Source organism: Pyxicephalus adspersus, chromosome 3, assembly GCF_032062135.1.
Source record: "Pyxicephalus adspersus chromosome 3, UCB_Pads_2.0, whole genome shotgun sequence".
Taxonomy (NCBI): Eukaryota; Metazoa; Chordata; class Amphibia; order Anura; family Pyxicephalidae; genus Pyxicephalus; species Pyxicephalus adspersus.
This window is the reverse complement of record NC_092860.1, coordinates 9420593-9441976: the sequence shown is the minus strand read 5'-3', so window position 1 is coordinate 9441976 and position 21384 is coordinate 9420593. Positions and strand designations below refer to the sequence as shown.

The window sequence follows — 21384 nt, the reverse complement described above, 5'->3', positions numbered from 1 at the left end:
AGTCTTCACTTGGCGCCGAAACCCAGATCTTCCAGTATGAAACAAAACCAGTCACTGGAAACACCTTCATCACCAAGAATCACAAAAGTTCAAATCCAAACCTTGGTCATTGTGTTTTGTGACATGAAGGGCATCATTTTGGCAAAATGGGTTCCAGAAGGTACCACAGTTACCCAACATAATATAAGGAAGACAAAGCTGAAAGAAAGAGTCAGGAAAAGATGGCAGAAATGTGGGAAATGGTTTCATTCTTCATCAGGACAATGCTCCTTCTCACACAACACTTTCTGTGACCGACAAACTAGGTTACTAGGCTGGAATATTCTCCATATTCACCAGATTTTACACCTGGGGACTTCTTTTTCCTAAATTGAAATTAGTGATTAAAGGAACACAAATTGAGTCAATGGATGTAGTAAAGAAAAATACATCAGATAACAGAAACTGATCTGCTCCACACCTTCCACCAGTGGAAAACAAGATGGCATCAGTGCCTAACTGTGAATGGAAAGAATATTGAAGGGGAGAAACATTAGAATTGTCATATAAATAAAAGTCAGTTATTATATCCGCCTCCTTATTTATTAGGCGGACCTTGTATTTTACAAGCAAGTGTGCACACCGATAGGGCCTATACAAGAGTTTGTACATTCCATTCAAAGAATGGTTCTCTTTAATACAACATTCTGTGTTTTCTTTGGTGTACATTTAGCTCATAGCTCTTTTTTTTATTCTTTTATTTAGATGAAAACAGTCAGCGTGGCTCTCGTCTTGTGTCTAAACGTAGGAGTGGACCCTCCAGATGTGGTGAAGACCACACCATGCGCCCGTCTGGAGTGCTGGATCGGTAAGTGGATAATTTTTTTTAGTCTAGTTGATGTAATGGAAAGGTAAACAATTGCATTGACAAAGTCAATCAACCCAACCTACCACTTTTCCTTCAAAGAAATGTGAAGACTGCAATAAAAACACACTCAACTTCCTTAAAGTGCTCTTTTCATACAAATCCTTTTTTACTGAAGGAAGGGTTCAAAGTTCAGGTTTGCTTAGACCTTTCAGCAGAGACTCTGACACCAATTGCCTTTATTCTCACATAATATTAGGGAAAACTAACCAGGAAGGAGTGTTTGCTGTGGCCACATCTATAGGTTTATCACACCATAGCTTACAGCCCCATGATGCTGTATTGACATTTTCCCATCTGCACTTTTAAAGCAGCCTTCCTCAACCTTTTTAACATAAAGGAACCCTTAAAATAATGTTCAGGGTATCCCTCCTAAAAATGGTGGTCAGTAAGCGAAAGGCCTCATTGCACTGATGTTGAGTGGAAAGAATGCTTTGTTACATTGGTAGGTATGGAGAAGAATATTAAGTTATAGACTTGAACACTGGTGATATTGGTAAATGAGGTTGGAAGGACCACTGCTCCTATGCTCCTTGCTCTGCTGGTTGCACTGCATCTCAAATCTCAAGGATCCCCTAACAAGCATCCACTATCAAGCTCTTGATAAACCCCGAGATTTCCTGAAACCCTGGCTGAAACAATGACCCCAAAGAATGAGATGAGAAAATTGTAGTAAATTCCAGAATCTCTAGTACTGGTAGTCCTCGTTTACCAACCGTCTGCACTTACGTCCGACTCTCCTGTTGAGTACACTGTACAGAGTACAGCCATCCAGCGTACAGCCATCCAGCGTACAGCCATCCAGCGTACAGCCATCCAGCGTACAGCCATCCAGCGTACAGCCATCCAGCGTACAGCCATCCAGCGTCTCCTCTTCAGGCTTTCCGGGCTCCATCTTTCTCCTTCCATATCGATCCTCCACATTACCCTGTCTGCAGACGGTCAGTGAACTTGTCACTGACAGGCGCAGCATGCTCGCAGCCTTGGGTCTTTTCTATGCTCCTTATTTTTTGACCAAATTGCTCAATGACCAGGAACAGAACTTGGTCATTGAGCGAGGAGCATCTGTAGTTGGTATCCTCCTATTAGAGGTGCACGTCATATACTTATTATATGCACACAGTACCATTTATAAAGCACCTACATATTATGTAGCGCTGTACAATAAGAGGAGCTTGCAAATGATCAACAGATACAAACAGTGACACAGGAGGAGCAGACGACCTGGCCTGAAGGAGCTTACAATCAAAGTGCCTGATGTAGAAATTGTGTAGGGAATTATGAGATGAACAATCACCTCATATCTGACTGAGCTTTTAGCAGAAGAGGATTTCAGTAGGAGGGGAAACTATGCGGACTTGCTCTGTCATCTGAGTCCCTTCAACTTTTTAGCTTGTTCAGACTTGCCATGGAGTTGTGGTGCAGTTACCACTTCTTCAACCATTGAACCGCCATGCTGCCTTGGTGCAGATGTTACAAATAGCTGCTATCAGCCGCAGCCCCATAAAGAAAGAATGGGGGTGGCAGTGAGCCGCACCAGTTCAGTTTACTGTCAAATTTGCTAATGCTGGTTCATGAATGACCAGCACTGTGGTGCAAGAGATCGGGCGACCACTGAGGTGCAAGCCGCTGGAAGCTGCCCCAGTTCATTGAATCCGGAGGCAAGTCTGCACCTAGTCTTATAGCCACATGAACCCTAAAAACAGAGGGGTTTCTCTATTCTCTAAATCTGTAGTTTGATTTTGATACCCCTGATGTTCAAGACTGAATAGCTGAGTTTAAATGCGTAGCGGGGATCACGTTTATTTTTAATTTGTATCCACAATGCCTACAAATGTTATTTGGCCTTCTAGTACAAAACCCAATCACATTCCATAGTCACAGCAGAGTTCTTCTTTAATATAGTGGTGCCAATCAGCGACCTTTCATGGGAGTTCCATAGTGATGTTAAAGGTTAGCACTTAATGAGTCGGATATATTATTTTTCTAAACTGTAGACCCTGCGTGGGCTGATTTATCACACGGGACGTGCGGACGACACTGACGGATGAGTTTTTTCTGGTAATGGAGATTTTTGGGGAGGATTTTCCCTCCAGAGGATTTCCGTTTACATTGATCAGTGTCAGCGTGGCGTTAGGTTTCCGTCTCAAGTTATTTATCTTGTTTTAAGCAATAACTGCATAATCGCTGATTTGAAAAAGACATCTCAGCAAAATAAAAAAAACAAACAAAATCACACGGTCATAACGTTTAGAGCTGAACTCAAGGCAAATCGAGATATCCAAAATACCCATATTGGAGGTTTTCTAACTGAAATTGATTTCAGTTTAGTCCTGAGATTTGCACAACTCTGACACAATTCTGCATAGCAGGTGATTTTATTTTCCTCTGCTGCTATTAAATACAGATATTGTCCTTTCCCCAGCTTGTGAGTAGTCAGTGAAAAGAGAAGCAGCCAACCCATGAGCTTATCACACTTTCACCCCGCATTCTTCTCCTACCTGCTTCTAGTTGGCAATGCGTTAATTGGTTCCTTGTGCTGCTTCTTGTTCTCAAAGTCTGAGATGTGATAAAATTTAATGATGAGTTAATGAATACAGAGCTGTATTGTCTTTTATATCTGCCTTGTAGTTCCAACTCTTTACATCTGCAGATTCTATCTAAATACCTAGCGTTTAGCTTATTTAGGTTCATTTTTTAGACTGTGAAGCATAAAGCCCGTTTTTTTTTTGGATGCCCATGTGGCTGCCTGGTTGGCAGCATGGTGCCTCAGAGGTTAGCAGTCTGGCCTTTGCAGCACTAGGTCCTAGGTTCAAGTCTGAGCCAGGACACTTATCTGCATGGAGTTTGTAGGTTCTTCCCATGTATGTGTGGGTTTCCTCCGGGAACTCCGGTTTCCTCCCAAATTCCAAAAACATGCAGTTAGGTTTATGGAATTTGGGAACACCGACCTTAGACTGTATTAAAGGCATATGACTATGGTAGGGACATTAGATTGAAGGGTCAGCTAGTGTCATGACTATGGACTTGTATAGCACTGCATAATATGTTTGCTACTATATTAATACTGGATAATATTAATAATGTGAACACTTCCACTTGGCTGTCCATTTAGTATGTCCACATCCCTGCAAGATTGCAGCAGTGCGATGTCCTCCTGGGAGTTGTGTCGCCATGTCAGCCTGGGCCCAGTACATAACCGTAGAGTGTCGCACTGTCTTTATTATTGTGAGCATTGAAGAACCGCTGCAAGGAGAAGATCCTAGAACATTATGTAACTTGTCAGGACTTCGTCCCTCTTCTGGAGTTGCAGGGTATAAAGGATCATCTTGTGGGTGCCCAATGTCACTGCCTGGTTGACATGCACACTTCCCCTTGACTATTCTTTAATGGGTGAAAAGACTCAATCCCTCACCTGTGAACTAGAGGGTATAAAGGGCGTTCTTTTCAGTGGCCCATGTTACTGCCTGGCTGATATGGACACCGATGCCATGGGTAGGATGGTGGGGTGTTCTGTGATCCTTCCTTGCTTCCTATTTGAAGGTGGCAACAGTGCTTCTCCGTAGCAAAAGTGCAGTGGGTAAGCATTGTTGCCCTAAGACCCAAAACATTTCACTGACAGGCTGACCAGGTAAAATGGAATAAAATGAATGCAGCTTCAAATAATTACAATATCTTTCTTGGAAATAAATGCAATTGTAGCATGTCATTATTTTGTCATCACAAGCTCCCCACGTAAGGATAAATGCCTTTTCCCTGTATTTGTAAAATGAGCGCCGTGGGTGTAGGTGGTATACACTGTCTAATTCTGTTATCATGACACATGGGACCACGCTGATCCAGATGGGCATCATAGGTAATGGTTTCCATTTATATAATGCCACCCACTCTTGCAGTGACAGGTGTCTTTTCCCGTTGTATTTCTCTCTCTCTCTTTTTCCCTCAGACTAGCATTATTCAGAATTCCGCACAGTAAAAATCAGGAGCCTGATATGCTAAGCGGAGAGGAGGGGGAGAGCGCCGGAACCTCTGCGGTGCTTCGGAGAGTAGTGCTGACGCGCGGTGTTTGCACTGTGCATAATGGACATCATGCAGGCTGGTTAAAGGGATTTCTGTTTGAAAGCACAATTTTCAACCAAAGCGCTGGACGTGGCGAACATAAATCCCACACCTGACGCGCAGAACACGCCTCTCACGCCAAGATCCACTTTTATATCTGCGCTCATGCGGTGCTGGCATTTTCCAGAAAGCTTCACAACTATTAGAGAGATACAATGAAATCAAGAATGGAATTGGGTTAGCTCTACAAGGTTTTGCCTTATTTATGAATGGCCGGGGAGCGCTGGTTTCTTCTGCTGCTATGAAAACAATATTGTATTAAAGGGGGTAGATAATGTATTTTAGTGAACAGTTTGAGTCTTTGCAGCAGCGTGGACGTGAAAGTACATTTGTATACAAAGTACAAGTGACGTTTTCATTTTAATAATCGTTGTACGACTTTGTAAATGCATGCTCCATAGTTGTGGAAGTATCAGAGCTTACGTGGGCTTCTCTAAAGCCAAGAACAAAAATGTACCATATTGCCCATTACTAGTGCTTAGTAGTGGAGGGTGCTATAGATTTTTTTCTTTAACACTTCAAGTTTTCAGGTGGCATTAATCAGTGTATGGAATCTAATCTTCTCAAACTAGGAAATGAGGTTTCTGTAATCTGTGGCAATAACTTGAAACCGTGCAAGGGATGCTAACAGCTGACAAGATGGCAGGATCAGCAAGTTTTTTTTTTTTTCATTGATCAAGCACCAACAAAACTCTTCAAGTGGAATGATCCCCTGTCTCTGTTCTGTTACAGGGCACCACCATCTTCTTCCTGTTCTTCCGGTAGACAATCTTGATTGACCAGGCCTGTGCGAGCGTTGATTTTGAGCTCATTTTGAGCTCATGCACAGAAAGTCAGCAATGTCGAGTACCCTGGCAACACAAACGAATGCTGCGCGTGCGCTGCTCACCTTTCTGTCAAGACCCCCAGAAATCCGGCAGATTGGAGGAGTTATTGCAGAAGGGACATCTCCTGCCCCTTTCTGCAATAATGACCTGCCTGATCATGAATTCTTAGAAGTGGAAATTTAGTTCCACTTTAAAATAATTTAACATCCCTAAAGGCAGCAAATAAAATAATTTATATACTTTTAACGTTCCTCTGGGGGCTGGCAATTGGCCCTGAGACTGAAGAGCTGGATCTTGAAGGAAATTTCATGCTCCCCCCCAGCCAGAAGATTTGGGTTTTTATCCAAATGGATAAATTATGGCATATGGAATGGGGGTGCAGTATTTTCCCCAGGTATTATTTTTCAAGCTGGGTAGGATGAAGCTGTAGGCATGTGGCAGACTCTGTACTGTGACCCAACTTTTAGGTTACCACCCAAAAACAGCCGGGTGGTTACTGAAAACTGCCGCGTGGAGCACCCAGCTAAACGGGGCTGGGGAGAACACTGGTGATGGAACACAGAGAGGAAATATGGGTGAGTGAACCTGTTTCTGTTCAGTCAAGATTCCCTTTAACAGTACATCTGTCATGGAAGAAAAATGAGTGCTACTGTTGCTTTGAAAATGCTTTAATCTTGGCTGGATTTAGACCTACTTTGGGTATATTCAGACCCGCTTAGGGATTGAGGGATCCCATGTGGCTCCCGGTGTCTGGCACTGCAGCCCTGGTTCTTAATGAACCAACATTTGCAGATTTGAAAAGGGGTAGTAGTGAGCACTACTGCTTCTTGCCACCCCCAATCATTTTCTATGGCTACATGTAGAGTCTCCTGGGGGGGCAATGGTTCTTTCAGTCACCTGTATTTCTTAATTTTCTAGGAGAAAAATGTACTTTTCGAAAGTAATCTCCTTTATACATATATATGCAGCTTGCTTGCAGTTCAGCTTTATGCATTTTGGCTACATTTGGCTACATCTTTATCGCAGATACAATAGTTTTTACCAAGGACACCTTTCTAATGCATTATTTTGCAGGAACTCTCTTGTTAATGTACATATTAGCCCAACACATTTTCACACTTGGTATGTGGTTAAGTTTGTTCTTCATTGTCATACCAATGCATATGTTGTGCACCACAATGCATAATAACGCATTATGGTGCTGCGTCAGAAAGTATAGTTTGTCTGCCTTTTTATTTTTTTAAATCCGTTCAAGTGCATTGGCAGCCCATTCATCTAAATAGGCTTCCTTATTGCAAACCTATTAGTGTGCATAGCATGCATTATTGCAAGGCACCTAGACAGACCATGTGTAAATGGGTCCTTATCAATACAATGTAATCCTGTTAGAATTTCACCTTCTATACCTATTAAAATGAAAAATGACATCCCGTATGTAATGTTTGTGTAACCAGATTCTGGGATGTTCTGTTCTTTCCAGGTTCAGAACTCCAACAAGTTAATGCTGAATTGTCCTCTTCCTAGGCGCCAGCCTCTAGCAGAGTATATTAAGCCTCTAATCCTCCTCTCACGAGGACCAGCAGGCCGTGAAGCCCTGTGTGAATGGTAATAAGGCAGTGCTCATTAGAGTCTTATTAATGGTTTGTCACCAGGTTCGGATTAATGCTTTCTAAGGGATTGGATTAGGGGGGGGTTTATACTTAACAACCTCTGAGTCATGCTAATTAACATATAGTAATTTGTAGATTTGCCCTTTGCAAGATATCAGGCAGTAGTCATCAACCCAATGAAACAGACCTTGTGATAAAGGGAGTGCATGGTGTCATTTGCCCCCTGTCTGGATAGACTTGCAGCGCTGCGTAATATGTTGGCACTGTTATAAATGTTATAAATCCTGTTTTATTAATAATAATAATAATTAATAATAATAATAATGAGATGGAACGCCAATGTGGTCACTGTCCCTGGAGTGCCATTGTTGGACTCAAATTCCATAAACCCAATGAGCAGTTTGTGCCTCTCAGGTCAGTGTAAGTGATTCTAATGATCTTTTTGGCTATGTATAAGAGTGACATTCTTCCCAATAGCCAACAATGTAAGGCATTCTTCCTACTGACCACCATGCTTATATATTGTGAGCTGTGGATTTAGTAATTTTATTAGGGGTTCCTTGAAGATCTGAAGGGATTTTTTAGGATTCCCCAATGTAAAAACTATTGAGAAGCACTGTTATAGCTAGTCCTAAATCTTCTGTGCTGTATGTTTCAAAATAAAATAACCAAAAATAAAGGAACATCTGTCCTAAGATCCCGGCCGAGTCACTGTAATGTTTGAATCCGATGGAGTTTTGGTATTAGTCACCCATAGGTGTGCTCAGTGTTCTCCCTAGAAATCTTTTTTCAGTGTGGTGAGAAGAAAGCTGCAGGTGGGTGGTCACAAAATGGGGGGAACAAATGGAGGCAACACAGGGCAAATTTAGTGTTCCCAGTTGTTGGCCAAAAAATCCAGTAAGCCCTAGAATTCCAGCTTTTTAATGCCAACCCTTTTAATTTGTCCTATTTTCCATCATCTCTATATTATGCCCCAGCCGTCCAGTGCCCCGGGTGGTTACTGAAAAGTGCTGGGTGCCGAGCAAGGCTAAAAGTGGCTTGGAGACATTGAAAAACAATGGGCTACATACCATGGCTGTGTACTTGCATGGGCCAACAGATAGGTAAGTCTCCCTCCCCGTCTCTTTTTTTCTCTCCCTCCCCAACAATCCAGGATAAACTCACTACCTTAACTCCATAAAATCTGATTTCCTTGGATCTCCTGATTTCTTTATTACAGGACAACTGGTAGCAGCCAATATCTCCTCTCCGTATTTGCGTTTAACAAACACAAAGGGGGTTCAGCTTGCAGCATGCCAAATCTCCGAAATTTATTAACACCGAGCAGAACAGCCTGTAGAAGGAACGTGATGTTCCGCAGCACCACGCGAGAGACATTTATCATCCTCTCCCACTTTTATTACTGATTGAAACACTTGGACAAGGAGATAAAAATCTTTTCACATTGTGATTGAAATGATTAAATGCTCAATTCAGTTTCCCAGAATGCCCTGCGACAGGGATGCCTTGATTTGGGTGAAGAATTAAGTATGCAAGAGAGTGCGGGTGTTTCTTATTTAAAGCTCAACTTTTTTTGCTTTTATTAAAAACTCCCAGGGATAGGAAGAATAAAAACATCAAGGGACCTGTCTGGCCCTGTCCCTTGCAATAATTAAATTTTGCCACAGGACATTCTTAGTTTTTAAGGCTGAATGTCCTTGCTGTCACTTACTTTATTGCAGTAATGTTACAACATTCACTCTGCATTCACGGGAAATAAGGACAGAACTGTGGCAGCATCTCCACCCACTACAGCCTCCTACATGAGTGGGCGGAGACAAGACCAGTCACCCTGCACAGGGAGATTGAGAAGCAGTAACTGGTCTGTACTACAGGAAGCTCTTCTACAAAGACAAAGCATTACGCTTGAATACTGCACACATTGGGAAGAAATACACAAAGCAGCACCCAGATTCAAATACCAATGCGATTGCCTCAAATGTTCTCATTTGCTTATTCCTTGCACATTACATGACTGCCTTAAAGACCTCTGAAAATAGTATCGTGAAAAAGAACAAAAAAAAATTAATGCAATCGATGGGGGTGTGTTGGGGTGCAATTAATGGATTGCTGATCAAGTGGTGCAATGGGAGCGTGTTAATAAGACAAAGGTTGCATTTTTCATTACAAGAAAGGTTCCTGCACAATTGTGCAAGACTGAAGTGAGAGTTTGGGGAGCAAATTTAACAAAGTTTTACGTTACCAGCTGATCTGATATTTCCTCGCATGGTGAAGCTCTTTAGTCCTTTACCAACTCTGTTCCTTTTGCGTCATTCATCTCCTTCACCGCACCACAGGGATCACTTGTTCCTGGAAAAAAAATCCTGAAGCTGCTAAAAGGGATTTCAGAGATGGCAACATGACGTTCTCTTGGATCAATTTGCTAACCTTGCATCTTGCATTTACAGATACTTGTTTAGTATTCTCCATAGATATTTTTTTAGGCTGGGTGGAAAGAAACTGTAGGTGGGTGGCAGCCCCTGTATTGTGATCCAACTACTACTAACCACCCAAAAACATCTAGCTGTTTATTGAAAAGTGCCAGGTGATGCACCTGGCCAAAAGCTACTGGGGGGTGGAGCCAGTGCCAAACTGGGCAATTCCCCAGAGCTCCCACCAGCTCCATGCCCACAGTTCACAGAATGGCACGGCTGCAGGCAGCTGGAATTGGTTGCATTCGGGTCTCTCACTTCATATTTGCCCAATGTTACAATTTTTTCTACAACCATCCCTGACATCCCATTTTGCACAAAGATGATCTCTAGAGGTAGCATCCTTTGGTTTTAAATAATGCTTAAAATGCAGGTCTTTACAGGTTATAGCACAGGGTGTGCATTCTGTATATACACTGCAGTTGCCTTTTGACTGTAATGTACAGAGGATATGCAGAATATGAAGCTGGGGGCTGTGGTGATTAATGAGAACATCATGTTTGTAAAGAGTGATTAATGTTTATAGTCCGTGTGTGATGTATGATTATTATATGGGTGATTTTTTCTTTTGTACTTTGAATGTGATAATCATCAGTAAAGAGAAATGAACGTAGTAGAGGAAAAAGCTTTGTAGGTAGCAAAGAGTGTCTCATTGTAGGCCGATGGGGTTTATAAGTAATATTAGAAGCAGCCTTGCTGTATTTCCAGTGAGTATAAATATCACTGGTAAATTTCAGACACAAAATTATTTTTATAGGCTTGAATGATCTGCACCAAAAGCTTTGGCAAACCCAGATTTTGCTATATAAAGTATAGGAAATATCACCCTAATGTATATAACCTGTGCAGGGAGCAGAACTATGGAGGAGCCCAGCATCTCCACCCACTACAGCCTCTTGCTGAAGGGGGCGCATACAAGACCAGTCACCCTGCCCAAGAGGGGAGAGCAGCACTACGAGAAGTTAATAAAGATTGGTGTAACAAAAAGCTTTTGACTATTGTGCCCTCAAAAATGTGAATTGTCCTTTGTTTTGCAGATCCCCTAGCAATGGGTCCACAGAAAGCCCTGGAAACCATTGGGGCAAATTTACAGAAGCAATATGAAAACTGGCAGCCAAGGGTGAGTTTAGTTTGTATATATTGTGTTATGTCCACATTGTCATAGTAGTCTGGTTTAACTTGTTGTTGGTAACTTTGAAAGTTTTCCTGAAAAAGTCCCAGACACGTCATAATGTACAATAACCTTGTCTTATCCCCTGAGTTTGAAAGCCTTGTGCTGCTCTTTTCAGTAATAGTTTGAGTTGTCGACCTTCTGATTTATAATGCAGGAACATTGGTCCTGCAATGTAGGGGGATTATGTCCAAGCCTCGCATATGTAAGAGACTCCCGGAGATTGGTCAAAAAGAGGGAAAGAATAAGTTAGTGTTTTGTATTCCTTCTAGACCTAAATGAGCGTGTAGTCCTTGCAAAGTTAAGGAAGTAAGAAACCTATGAATTTCCCTTGGATCTAGGTGATCTCCTAATGCTTAAAAATTGAAATATAGTTCTAAAATATGAACTCAATTAACCTTATTATGATTTCTTACAACATTCCAACAGTGCTACTAAAAATCCAAATACCAGACATTGGCCTCATCTCCGTTCTTGGGAATATGAATCAAGTTTGTTCCCCATTCTTCCATTGGGCCTCCATTCATCTTCCCCAAATTTTCCCTCTTTTTCCTCTTTAGTAGCTGTTCTCATTTTGTCATCATACTGGATTTGGCAGTAATGGCAAATAACATAGTTTCTCTAGACTGTCCTTTCAATTCTCTCTGTTCTTTTAGGAAAATCTTGTGTGTTGCAGTGTTACTTTATCTTTGCACACAAAACACACATTGTCTTCAAGACAAAGCAAAGCAAAGCAACAAGAAGCTGTGCATAAGTGCAGTTGAATACATTCTTTCCGTAAACTACACCGGTCTTTCAGTGACAAAATTGTATCAGTGACTCAATGGAAACTGGAAGAAGAGTGCAGATTTTTTTGCGACAGATTCAGTTTCCAGCAAGGCGTATACAGAGAGTAAAATTTGGGATACATCTGGAGCCCTGTGGGGTAAATTAGCCAGTGGCTTCTCCTGGGTCAAGGATACTCCAATAGTGTGATTTCCCTGCAATCCCTTCCCATTCCTGCCTTTACCATCTTCCCAACTTTGCCCATTTTTGGGTGTTTTAGTCATTGCTTTTTTTTTTTTTTTTTGTTTTTTACTCCTGTGGTCTGTAAGCCTACCCCAGTGTGAGAAAAGTACATTAGATACCTCTACTAGAAAGGAGAGTACCTGTGTTACAAGCCTCCTCTGGAAGCTGCTATTCTATGTCATTCTGCACTTTAAATTCATCTTTGCTGCCATCAATGCCGCTTTCCATGAGCTAGTTTTGCATCCTGCAGGTCGCAGAAGTGCAACTTCCATCTGGCGATTCCAGTACAGGTAATTTACTTCTCGACAGGTTTACTTTAATGTCACTCCTGTCAGTCTTTTTTTTTTTTTTGTAGATTGTGAAGCATTAACTATGGTATCAAAGCTAGCATTCTGCAGGTTGATTCCCTTTAAAGATGAAGCACAAAGCAGTGCACTCAACAGGAAGGGAAAGAGAGAGAGGCGCTATGACCTCACGTTATCAATGCACCGAGGAGTTATTCTGTGCATAATCATGCTATTGCCCCAGAACTCAAGTGGAGGCTTTTGATCGTCCGCTTCTCGCATTATTTAATTGCTCCCTCCGTTTCTTTTTTTAGCGGCTGATCTGGCAGTCAGGCTGACAGAATAGTCCCCGGGCAGAGAGGGAGTTAAGCGTACAGCCCAGGTCTTCTCTCCTCTCATTGCTCAGGAAAGGGGAGACATTGCAAGGCAAGGCACGTACGTCTTTATTGCACTCCATAGGGCGCTCAAATTTTTTTTCTTCTCCTGCAGTAATAAAGTGAAGTTGATGTGGCATCCACAATAAAACAATGCAAGCAATATTGAGGCTTGCCAGGCTGTTCTTATGTAAATGCCTCAAGAGGGTCTCTGGGTTAACGTAAAAACTACTATTTAATCCTTGTAACTCCAAGTAAAACCTTTCAGTAGCGTAGAGAGCTGCATGAATACATTTCTGACATGTCACAGTCTACAAGACTACAATAGTTTTTTTTGATCATTTATAAAGGGATTATTGAGCTTTAGTCAAACTTTGCCCAAGAAGATATGTCTGCTCCGCTTAGGAGGAATTGGCATATATATGACCTAGATTTTCTCTGCTTCAATTAATACGGCTTGGTTGCCAAACTGCCCTCCTCCCCTACCGGTCTGGCCACCAAACTGCCCCCCACTAGCTTGGTCGCCAAACAGCACCCCCTGCTAGCCCATTGAATAGTGAGGAAGCAGTAGCATAGAGAGCTTATCACCCTGCCCTCCTCTCTTGTTAACAAGCACCTAGTGCTGGATTAGTAGGACTGTACAGTTCAGTAAAACCTGTCTGGCTTGCAGTGCTAGGTGACTACTCCCAGTATGCTGTAAAGGTGAATTCAAGACTTGGGGATACTTGTTTGCCACAGTCCCACCCGTAGCATCCCACCCAAAACTGCCCATGTAGAATAAATAGGGGTAGCAGTGAGCGATTCAGTACACTCAGTTGCAAATTGTTCAAGTTCTGGTTGTTTAAGAACCAGAGGAGTGGTGCGGGTGGTCATGTGACTGGTGAGGTTCCAGGGACCGCAAGGGAACACTCATACCCACCACCAGTTTTTTCACCAAAAGCAGTGCTGCATTTTTCCAAACATAGGAATATGTGCTTGGCTCTTAAGTGGCCACTGGTTCTTGACAAAGTCCCCCTGTAACCTGCTTGCCATATGAATGTGAAATGTTTTCAGCAGTAGGCTGATGAAAAAATCTAGAATAGTCTGCAGCCACTAGTTTTCCATCCTTTTCACTCTGCTAAAGCGTAGCCGGCTTTTCTTTATGGAACATTCGACAAGGTGTTGCTTAGCAATGTCTATAATACAGTGTATAAGGTCTGTTCCCTCTTAATGGCTCGGGCCCCTTTGAACTCTATAAAAGGAGAAGTAGGAGCGGGCATTATTCCACCTATAGCAATATATTGGTTTGTGGGTACTTAGAAAAAAACATTGACGGGTTGTAAAGAAAGAGGCTGTGTGTCTCTTCTGTCATTGTGCTGAACAGCTCTTCTCATATGTTTTATGTGAAAATGGCGTTTCGTTCATTGCTTTGTATAAATGGAATATAGGGCTTAAAGTAATACTGCATTGTTTATTCTGGAGTCCTTCTCTGAGCAATTTAATGTTGGATTTTATTACCATTTTATCATGGAATATTGTGTGTGTGTGTTGTGTGTGTGTATATATATATATATATATATATATATATATATATATATATATATATATATATATATATATATATAATATATGGTGCACTAGTAAAAAAAAAAAAATACAACTATGCTATCTCGGACTACATGTCCCATCATTCATTGCTCCATACCAACAGCAAAGCACATATGTGCCCTCCATTGACCGCTATCTGAGAAGTGGCTGTCAACCACTTTTTGGAGAAGCAGAAACATACATTTGTGTTTAGGGTTGGCCATCTTTGCATTGGGTTGTAGTTGACAACCAGTTGTGTACACAAAAAAGTTGGCGCTCCATAAGACCCAATAAGGCAATGTAGCCACCATAAGCCTTTCCAGAGGGATGACTATTACTTTTGAATGCATTTAGTCTCAGGAGATTTAGAGTGACATCACTACAGTTTTGCTCACCCTTTTCCATGCTGGAGGCTCGGACACGAAGAAAGAAAAGCCTACCGCAAAGATGGCAACTGACTCCACACAGTACCGAACAAGACGCGAGTCAATAATGGGAAAAAGATCCATTCCTTGGAGACCACATGCCATAAATGTAAAGCATTGGTTGCAGTTTTGTACCTTGTTAACCCTGAATTTTCTCCTAAAAGCTCATCTTAGAGTTATAATAGAAAAAAGGCAAAACATTGTAATTGCCATCCCAAAGCTTAAGTCACAAAATGCGGTTCATCTTCTCCAAAATTCAAATTATAAAAAGGTAAGTGGCTCCTGCTTGTGAGATCCCTGCAGTTTCCTGCATGGCTTACCCTGGTAGCCCTAGCATCTTTCTAATTTTGGGGTATCATAAAGTCAGAGGTTTTAGTGGGTGGCACCTCTATTCTTCCCATAGCTTTGCTCTGCTCCAGAAGCATCTTGGAATGCCCGGGTAAATGTATTTGCCAAAATTTGAAAGCTGGGTCTATCAAAAGGTAGATTAGAGGCTGAATTGCAAATCTGGTCTATCAACTAAGGAATGTGGGTTTTGCTTCCCTCCCCACAAGCATCTTGGGATGCCTGGGTAGTTGCCAAAATTTGTGTGTTGGGTCAATCTAAATCTAATCCAGCTATTCAGGAATGTGTGGTTGGTTGGATGGCTATTTTTTCTAACCCTCTAAAAGTCAAATACAGATTATCAAATGATCAGCTCTCCTAAATTCATAGCTTAACTTTTTAAAAGCTTCTTCATTTTTGCTTGGACTTTCACCAGCATCAGATGAGGCAGTAAAGGTTTTTAATACATCTTGTTAAAGTCTAGTCTAGTTCTGTTTATTGGCTGATCATGGTTTTATCTCTTACACTTAGCCAGAAATTCAGAGCTGTAATAGTTTGTCCCGGCAATCATTTAATGTATTCTTCAAAATAATTTTTTTTTAGTTGTCTGTAGCTCCAACAATTTGTAAAGTACCTCTTAATTCTGTAAGCTGCAAGTTTTTTGCTTTTACAGATAATGTATTGGGTGGGGGTTTCATGAAACTTATATTTGTTGTCCTCTGCAAACATGGGAAAGCAAACCCCAATATTATGCATTGTCCTCCTCCGCACACAATGAATGAATTGCAGCCAGCAATGAGTTGTAGAGTTAAAGAGGGTCATGTGGCAGCTCAGATATGACGCAAATGGCGAAGAAATGACCGTGGTGGTTGTGTCTGCTCCCTGGGGTTTGGGGAGTAGGAGTTATTAATGATTGCACCTGTCCTACTTTTCCAAGTTTCTAGTATTGTTGTTTCCTATAAAGTGCTTGTTTTATTTCCCATTTGCCTGAGGAAATCCCCAGCTATTCACAAACATTGTACCTTGAAAGGGGGAGTAAAGGAGGGCAAATTTGAGAAGATTTCCTTCACTTTTCTTCTCACTATGTTCCCCATTTTTTATTTTTAGATCTTTCTATTTCTTTGCTCACTTTTACCTCACCCCCTTCTATCTAGTTCTCTCCCATCCCTTTTTTTGCTCACTTACCCCCTCTTTTCTCTGCCTCACTCAAACCCAACCACTTACTTGAACACCCTATTTTTTCCCTTTCTCACCTCCTCTGTCTCCTTTGCCCTATACAATCTTTCTTCACCAGCAGTCCCTGCTTTTTTTTTTCTCTCCATTGCTTACATCCCCTTTGTCTCCTAATATATTTCCCTTATGTCTCTCCTCCTTCATTCTCCTCTCTCATGTCTCTTTTCCTGCACTGTCCACTCTCCTCTTTTTATGTCTTGCTTCCTCTGCACTTCACACTCCTGTTTAATTTCTCTCCTCCTTCACGTATCTCTCTATCTCTCTCTTCTCCTCCTCCTCCTCAATCTAGTTTCATGTTTTTTTTCCTCCCCATTACGCTTTCATCTCTTTTCCTCCACACTGCACTCTCCTGTCTCATTTCTCACTTCTTCAATCATCCACTCCCCTGTCTCGTTTTTCATCTCTAATCCTCCTCACTCCTCCTAACCGTGTCTCTCCATCTCTCTCTCTTCTCCCCCCACCCCAATGGTGTTCAGCTGCTTTAGCCTCCTGCAGGGTACCTGAGCGTTTCTCTTCCCATCTCCTCTGTACATGGAGGGATGTGAGGGACGCAATGTTCTTTACAGTGAATGCTATGGCATGTTACAATTTAATATCGGTATTAAATTTTATTTGTTTCACATGTTACAGCTAAATCAGGAGTGTCCAGTCCGCAGTGCTTTTTTCCTGGAATGCTTTGCTTAATCTAGAGCCTGCTTGTTGTGGTGCGGAGTATAACATTGTAAAGAGTTCATTAGGATCTTGTATATTGTAGTGTGTAGGCAGCCCCAGGGCACTGCGCATATTGAGCTGTATAAGTTCTCTCTCCTGCGCTCTCCACCTCTCACCGCCTTTCACTTAACGCTTTGTGTTCTGTGTGGTTACATCTTGCTCACGTGTATAGATGACATACTGGAAATGAGCCCCAGAGAAAAGACGGTCATATGGTGATGGCTCTCAGAACCTGGCACTTCCTCTTTGTATTATAGAGCACACTGATTAAATTTGCATGAAATGACTCTCTTGCAGTCCTCGCCCTTTATTTATTTATTTGGTCACTTATTTTATTTGCTGACCTTTTCTAGAGGTTTTATTTATGCTGCTGTCAGCAGGTTATGTCGGTATAGATGGATTGTGGGTTTGTGGGGAAATAGAATTCTCTGGCTGAGCCGGGCAGATGGAGTGCAATGCCGCACAGGGGACTTATGGTGCAAAGTAAAGCCTTTCGGTTGGGTGGTGCAGCAAATGACCCAATGCTCCAAAACTGCATTGAAATTGTTTTTACTTCTTTGTGTCCAGATTTGTCCTCCAGCACTTCCTGCTTTCTGATCTTCTCTGTATAATCCTCATCTTTTCTCTCTCTTTCTTTTTCTTTTTTTTGCGCACTCTTATTTCTTGCTACCTTTCTGTGTGTCTTGCACTCTTTTTGTTGTGTGTACCTTCCCTCATGATATATTTTTTCCTTTCCCTCTATTTCTCTCTCTGCCTACCCCCTTTTTATTTCTTCCTTTCTTTTTCTCTTTCTCTTGCATTGTCTTTTACCGATAATAATTTTTGTCCCTCTCTTTACCCTTTTTCTTTTTTTCCTCCAATTCCACCATACAACCTGCAGCCTTTTACATGACATATCTTGTTTGATTCCTAAAAACATTAGAAACCTTTTCCTCCAATATGTTGACTAAGTTCTACACTTCTGAACTGCAGTGCATCTGAATTGATGAAAATGAATGATGTGCCGCCTCAATTCTTTTCGTTAGGCTGATATCAGGAGTCATAACCAGCTATAACAATCATATGGGGCCGATGGATGAGTTTGTGCTCTTGTCCACCTCTTGGTAGAAAGGCCGTGTTTGTTCTCGGCATCTCAGAACCCGAGCAGTTGATTTGGGAGCAGAAATGAAAATATCTTTGCGCTAATACACGGCCGTGATTTTACTGCATATATGTATGCCATCCAGAATCCAATCTGGTGTAATGCTAATCCTAAGCATGTCTTTTGCAAACATTTTTTTTTTTTTAGAAAATATTCTTTTGCTGGTTCTTAAATGCCAACCTGTCAGCACAACCATTGCTTTTGTGTTAAAAATATTTTTATCCTGAATTTTTTTATTTTTGTGTTGTGTGTGTGAGCTGTCAGCTATTCACCTTAAGGATTGCTTTGACTTCCAGAATGCTTCTTTCACCATGCTTTTACCTGAAAGCTGACTTTTAGTTTTAATACATTCAAGGTGCAATTAAGTAAGTCTTGCAGTTTTATTGAAAAAGCAGTCACAGTCCAAAAGCCTGTTTCCTGCCAGCATGCTGTAGAGAACCCTACCTTTCCATGTGGCATCAGTGGTCTCTCTGCAAAGGATCCGTCCCACCCCCTTTTGAGTTTGAATTATCAATTTAGTAAAGCTTAATGCTGATTGGAGAGCTCTAGCAGGGAGCGTGTTTGACCTCTGTAGAAAGACCGATGATTTCAGATTGAGAACAAGAGGTCCCTTGCAGCATGCTGGCAGGGGACAGGCCCTTCTAGGACAGGCTCAGTCTTTGAATCGTATAATCTCACAAGACATGCTGTACCAAACAGGGAATCCTACTTGAGGCAAGCTGCACGCGGCATCCTGCACCCAATAGGGGTTCCTGCACCCAATAGGGGTTCCTGCACGAGGCATCCTGCACCCAATAGGGGTTCCTGCACGCGGCATCCTGCGCCAAAAAGGGGATCCTGCACCAAAAAGGGGATCCTGCACCAGTCATCCTGCACCCAATAGGGGTTCCTGCACGTGTCATCCTGCACCCAATAGGGGTTCCTGCACGTGGCATCCCGTACCCAATAGGGGTTCCTGCACGTGGCATCTTGCACCCAATAGGGGTTCCTGCATCCTGCACCAAAAAGGGGATCCTGCACCAGTCATCCTGCACCCAATAGGGGTTCCTGCACCCAATAGGGGTTCCTGCACGTGGCATCCTGCACCCAATAGGGGTTCCTGCACGTGGCATCCTGCACCCAATAGGGGTTCCTGCACGTGGCATCCCCTACCCAATAGGGGTTCCTGCACGAGGCATCCTGCACCCAATATGGAACATTTACACATTCCTAAAGGTTCAGAGTCTGCACATCTGTTTGCTGGTGGCAGTGACTGCTCCCTGTCATCCCGATGCATTGCCTATGGCCCTCCCACAAGGCGATGCAGGAGATCCTGGCTTGAGGAGACAGTAACCGCACTGCAACTTCACCGCAAGTGTAAACCTAGCATTAATCAAACAAAGGGGCAACTCATGGGGCAAACTCATTTTGTTTTGGTGCCCCTGGAAAGTATTTAGCTCATAAGACCAAAAATGTAATTGGACTTCAATTACAGCCATCAGTCTTACTTTCCTAACAACATTTTGAATTCCTTTACAACCTTGGATCCAGCATTAACTCCATTTTTTTTGCACCCAAGCAAACCATTATCATTCATATCAATAAGAACGCCTTGGCTAATGTGCAATACACTTAGATATATCTGCACCTTATCGGGTGAATGCATTAGTATGATCAGTACATTTGTGATGGGCAGTAGAAGCCTCGGTTACTGATAATCCATTTGTAACATGGCAGGGAGGCTTTTCTTCATTGCCACAATTACAGCTCTCATTTATATGACTGGAATAAAACAAGCCAAGCATTTAGTCTTGCCAGACACAGAGCCGTGTGCTGTTATCACTGGCATTGCACAGTGTGATGGATAATCTCTGTTCACAGCTATTGATAGAACAAGCAGCTTCTCTATCCGCAGTAAGTTGCTTGTTGTCTTTTTTTTGTTGGCTTAATTGATAAAATGCGAGGCATCTGTATAGAGCAAGGCTAAACAGCGAGTGCTCACTTTATGTTTGGACTGCTTGGACATACTGCCTATTGCCTTACACAAAGACAGCTAACAAAAAAAAGTTGTCACCGTAAGACCCCCTTTTTGGAACAGACTAAGTCTAGGTCTGGGTTGCAAACAAGTCACAATATTAGAGCTTAGCAGCTTTTAATATTCAATGAGATTGGAATAACACATTATGGGCCTTCATTTTGAACCTTATCACACACCAATAATTTTGTCCCTCCCAACATGTGAATGTTCCCCATAAACCAAATGAATGCAATCCCAATCTTCTTGAAATGGATGCTCCAAGAAAAAAGGGACGTTTAATATGGTCCAAGTGTTATCCATATTTCCTTTTGGTCCAACTATTGAGCCATTGTATACATAATGCCCTACATCCCCTGAAGACTCAAGTGTTGCGAAACGCGTTGGAATTGAAGGAATAACGTGAAACTGTGTATCAATGTGAACTTGTGATGTCTTGTTTTATGGACCTGTGCCTGAATGACTGTAAACTGGCAACAAAATTGTAATAATTGCATGAAACGCAATAAAACTGTTGCATAATTGTTATTCATATTGCAATTTGGGATTGACCTGTAGAAACGGGCTTGGCCTTGGATCTTGCTGTTTGTATACAAGCCCTCCCATCACAACATTTTATGAGGATGGAAAGTGGGAAGCCAGCCATCAACTTACCTTTCCAGTGTGAAAATTGACATTAAAAGGATTTTCCTTCTTTAGCGGTCAAGGAAAACATAACCTGCACTTGGAAATGCCTCCAGCAGGTCCAGATCAGAGAAGATCCAAAAGGAAAATATTCTTGCATCGGAGCTTCCTGTATTGTAGACCATTACTGCTTCTCTCTCAATGTTCAGGATGGTCGGTCTTGTATCCGCCCCCTGTAGGTTTCTACAGGTAGGGTGTAGTTGATGCACCTGCTGGGTCTAACCCACAACTTTGCAGAGTTTAACAAGGAAATGGGTTTATAAAGGAATTCTGGACACACAAGTTGGTGGTGGTGGGGTTATATAGTTTTTCTATAGGGAAAATGTTGAAATTATTTTTTGTATCTAGAATTCTAAAGGTGCATTTACCAATTACCCGGTCACTGCACAATACTACAGAGCCTTGTTACTCTTCAGAACAGAAAAAGCTGCACAGTTCCCATGTTACGTTTGGATGAAGTGTGAACTATACAATAATGATAAAACACAAAAAGGGGGATGAGAGGTTATTGCTTGTTT

General features: G+C 42.0%; 1 protein-coding gene across 1 annotated transcript in view; it reads left to right on the top strand.

Moving 5' to 3' along the window:
* The first annotated feature begins 744 nt into the window (after positions 1-744).
* The window catches only part of RPTOR (regulatory associated protein of MTOR complex 1), a 139157-nt gene continuing 118517 nt past the window's right edge, over positions 745-21384 (top strand). Inside the window, exons 1-2 of the mRNA XM_072403513.1 lie at positions 745-847; positions 10969-11051. Coding sequence (XP_072259614.1) covers positions 745-847; positions 10969-11051 — 186 coding nt within the window. The remainder of the gene's footprint in view (positions 848-10968; positions 11052-21384) is intronic.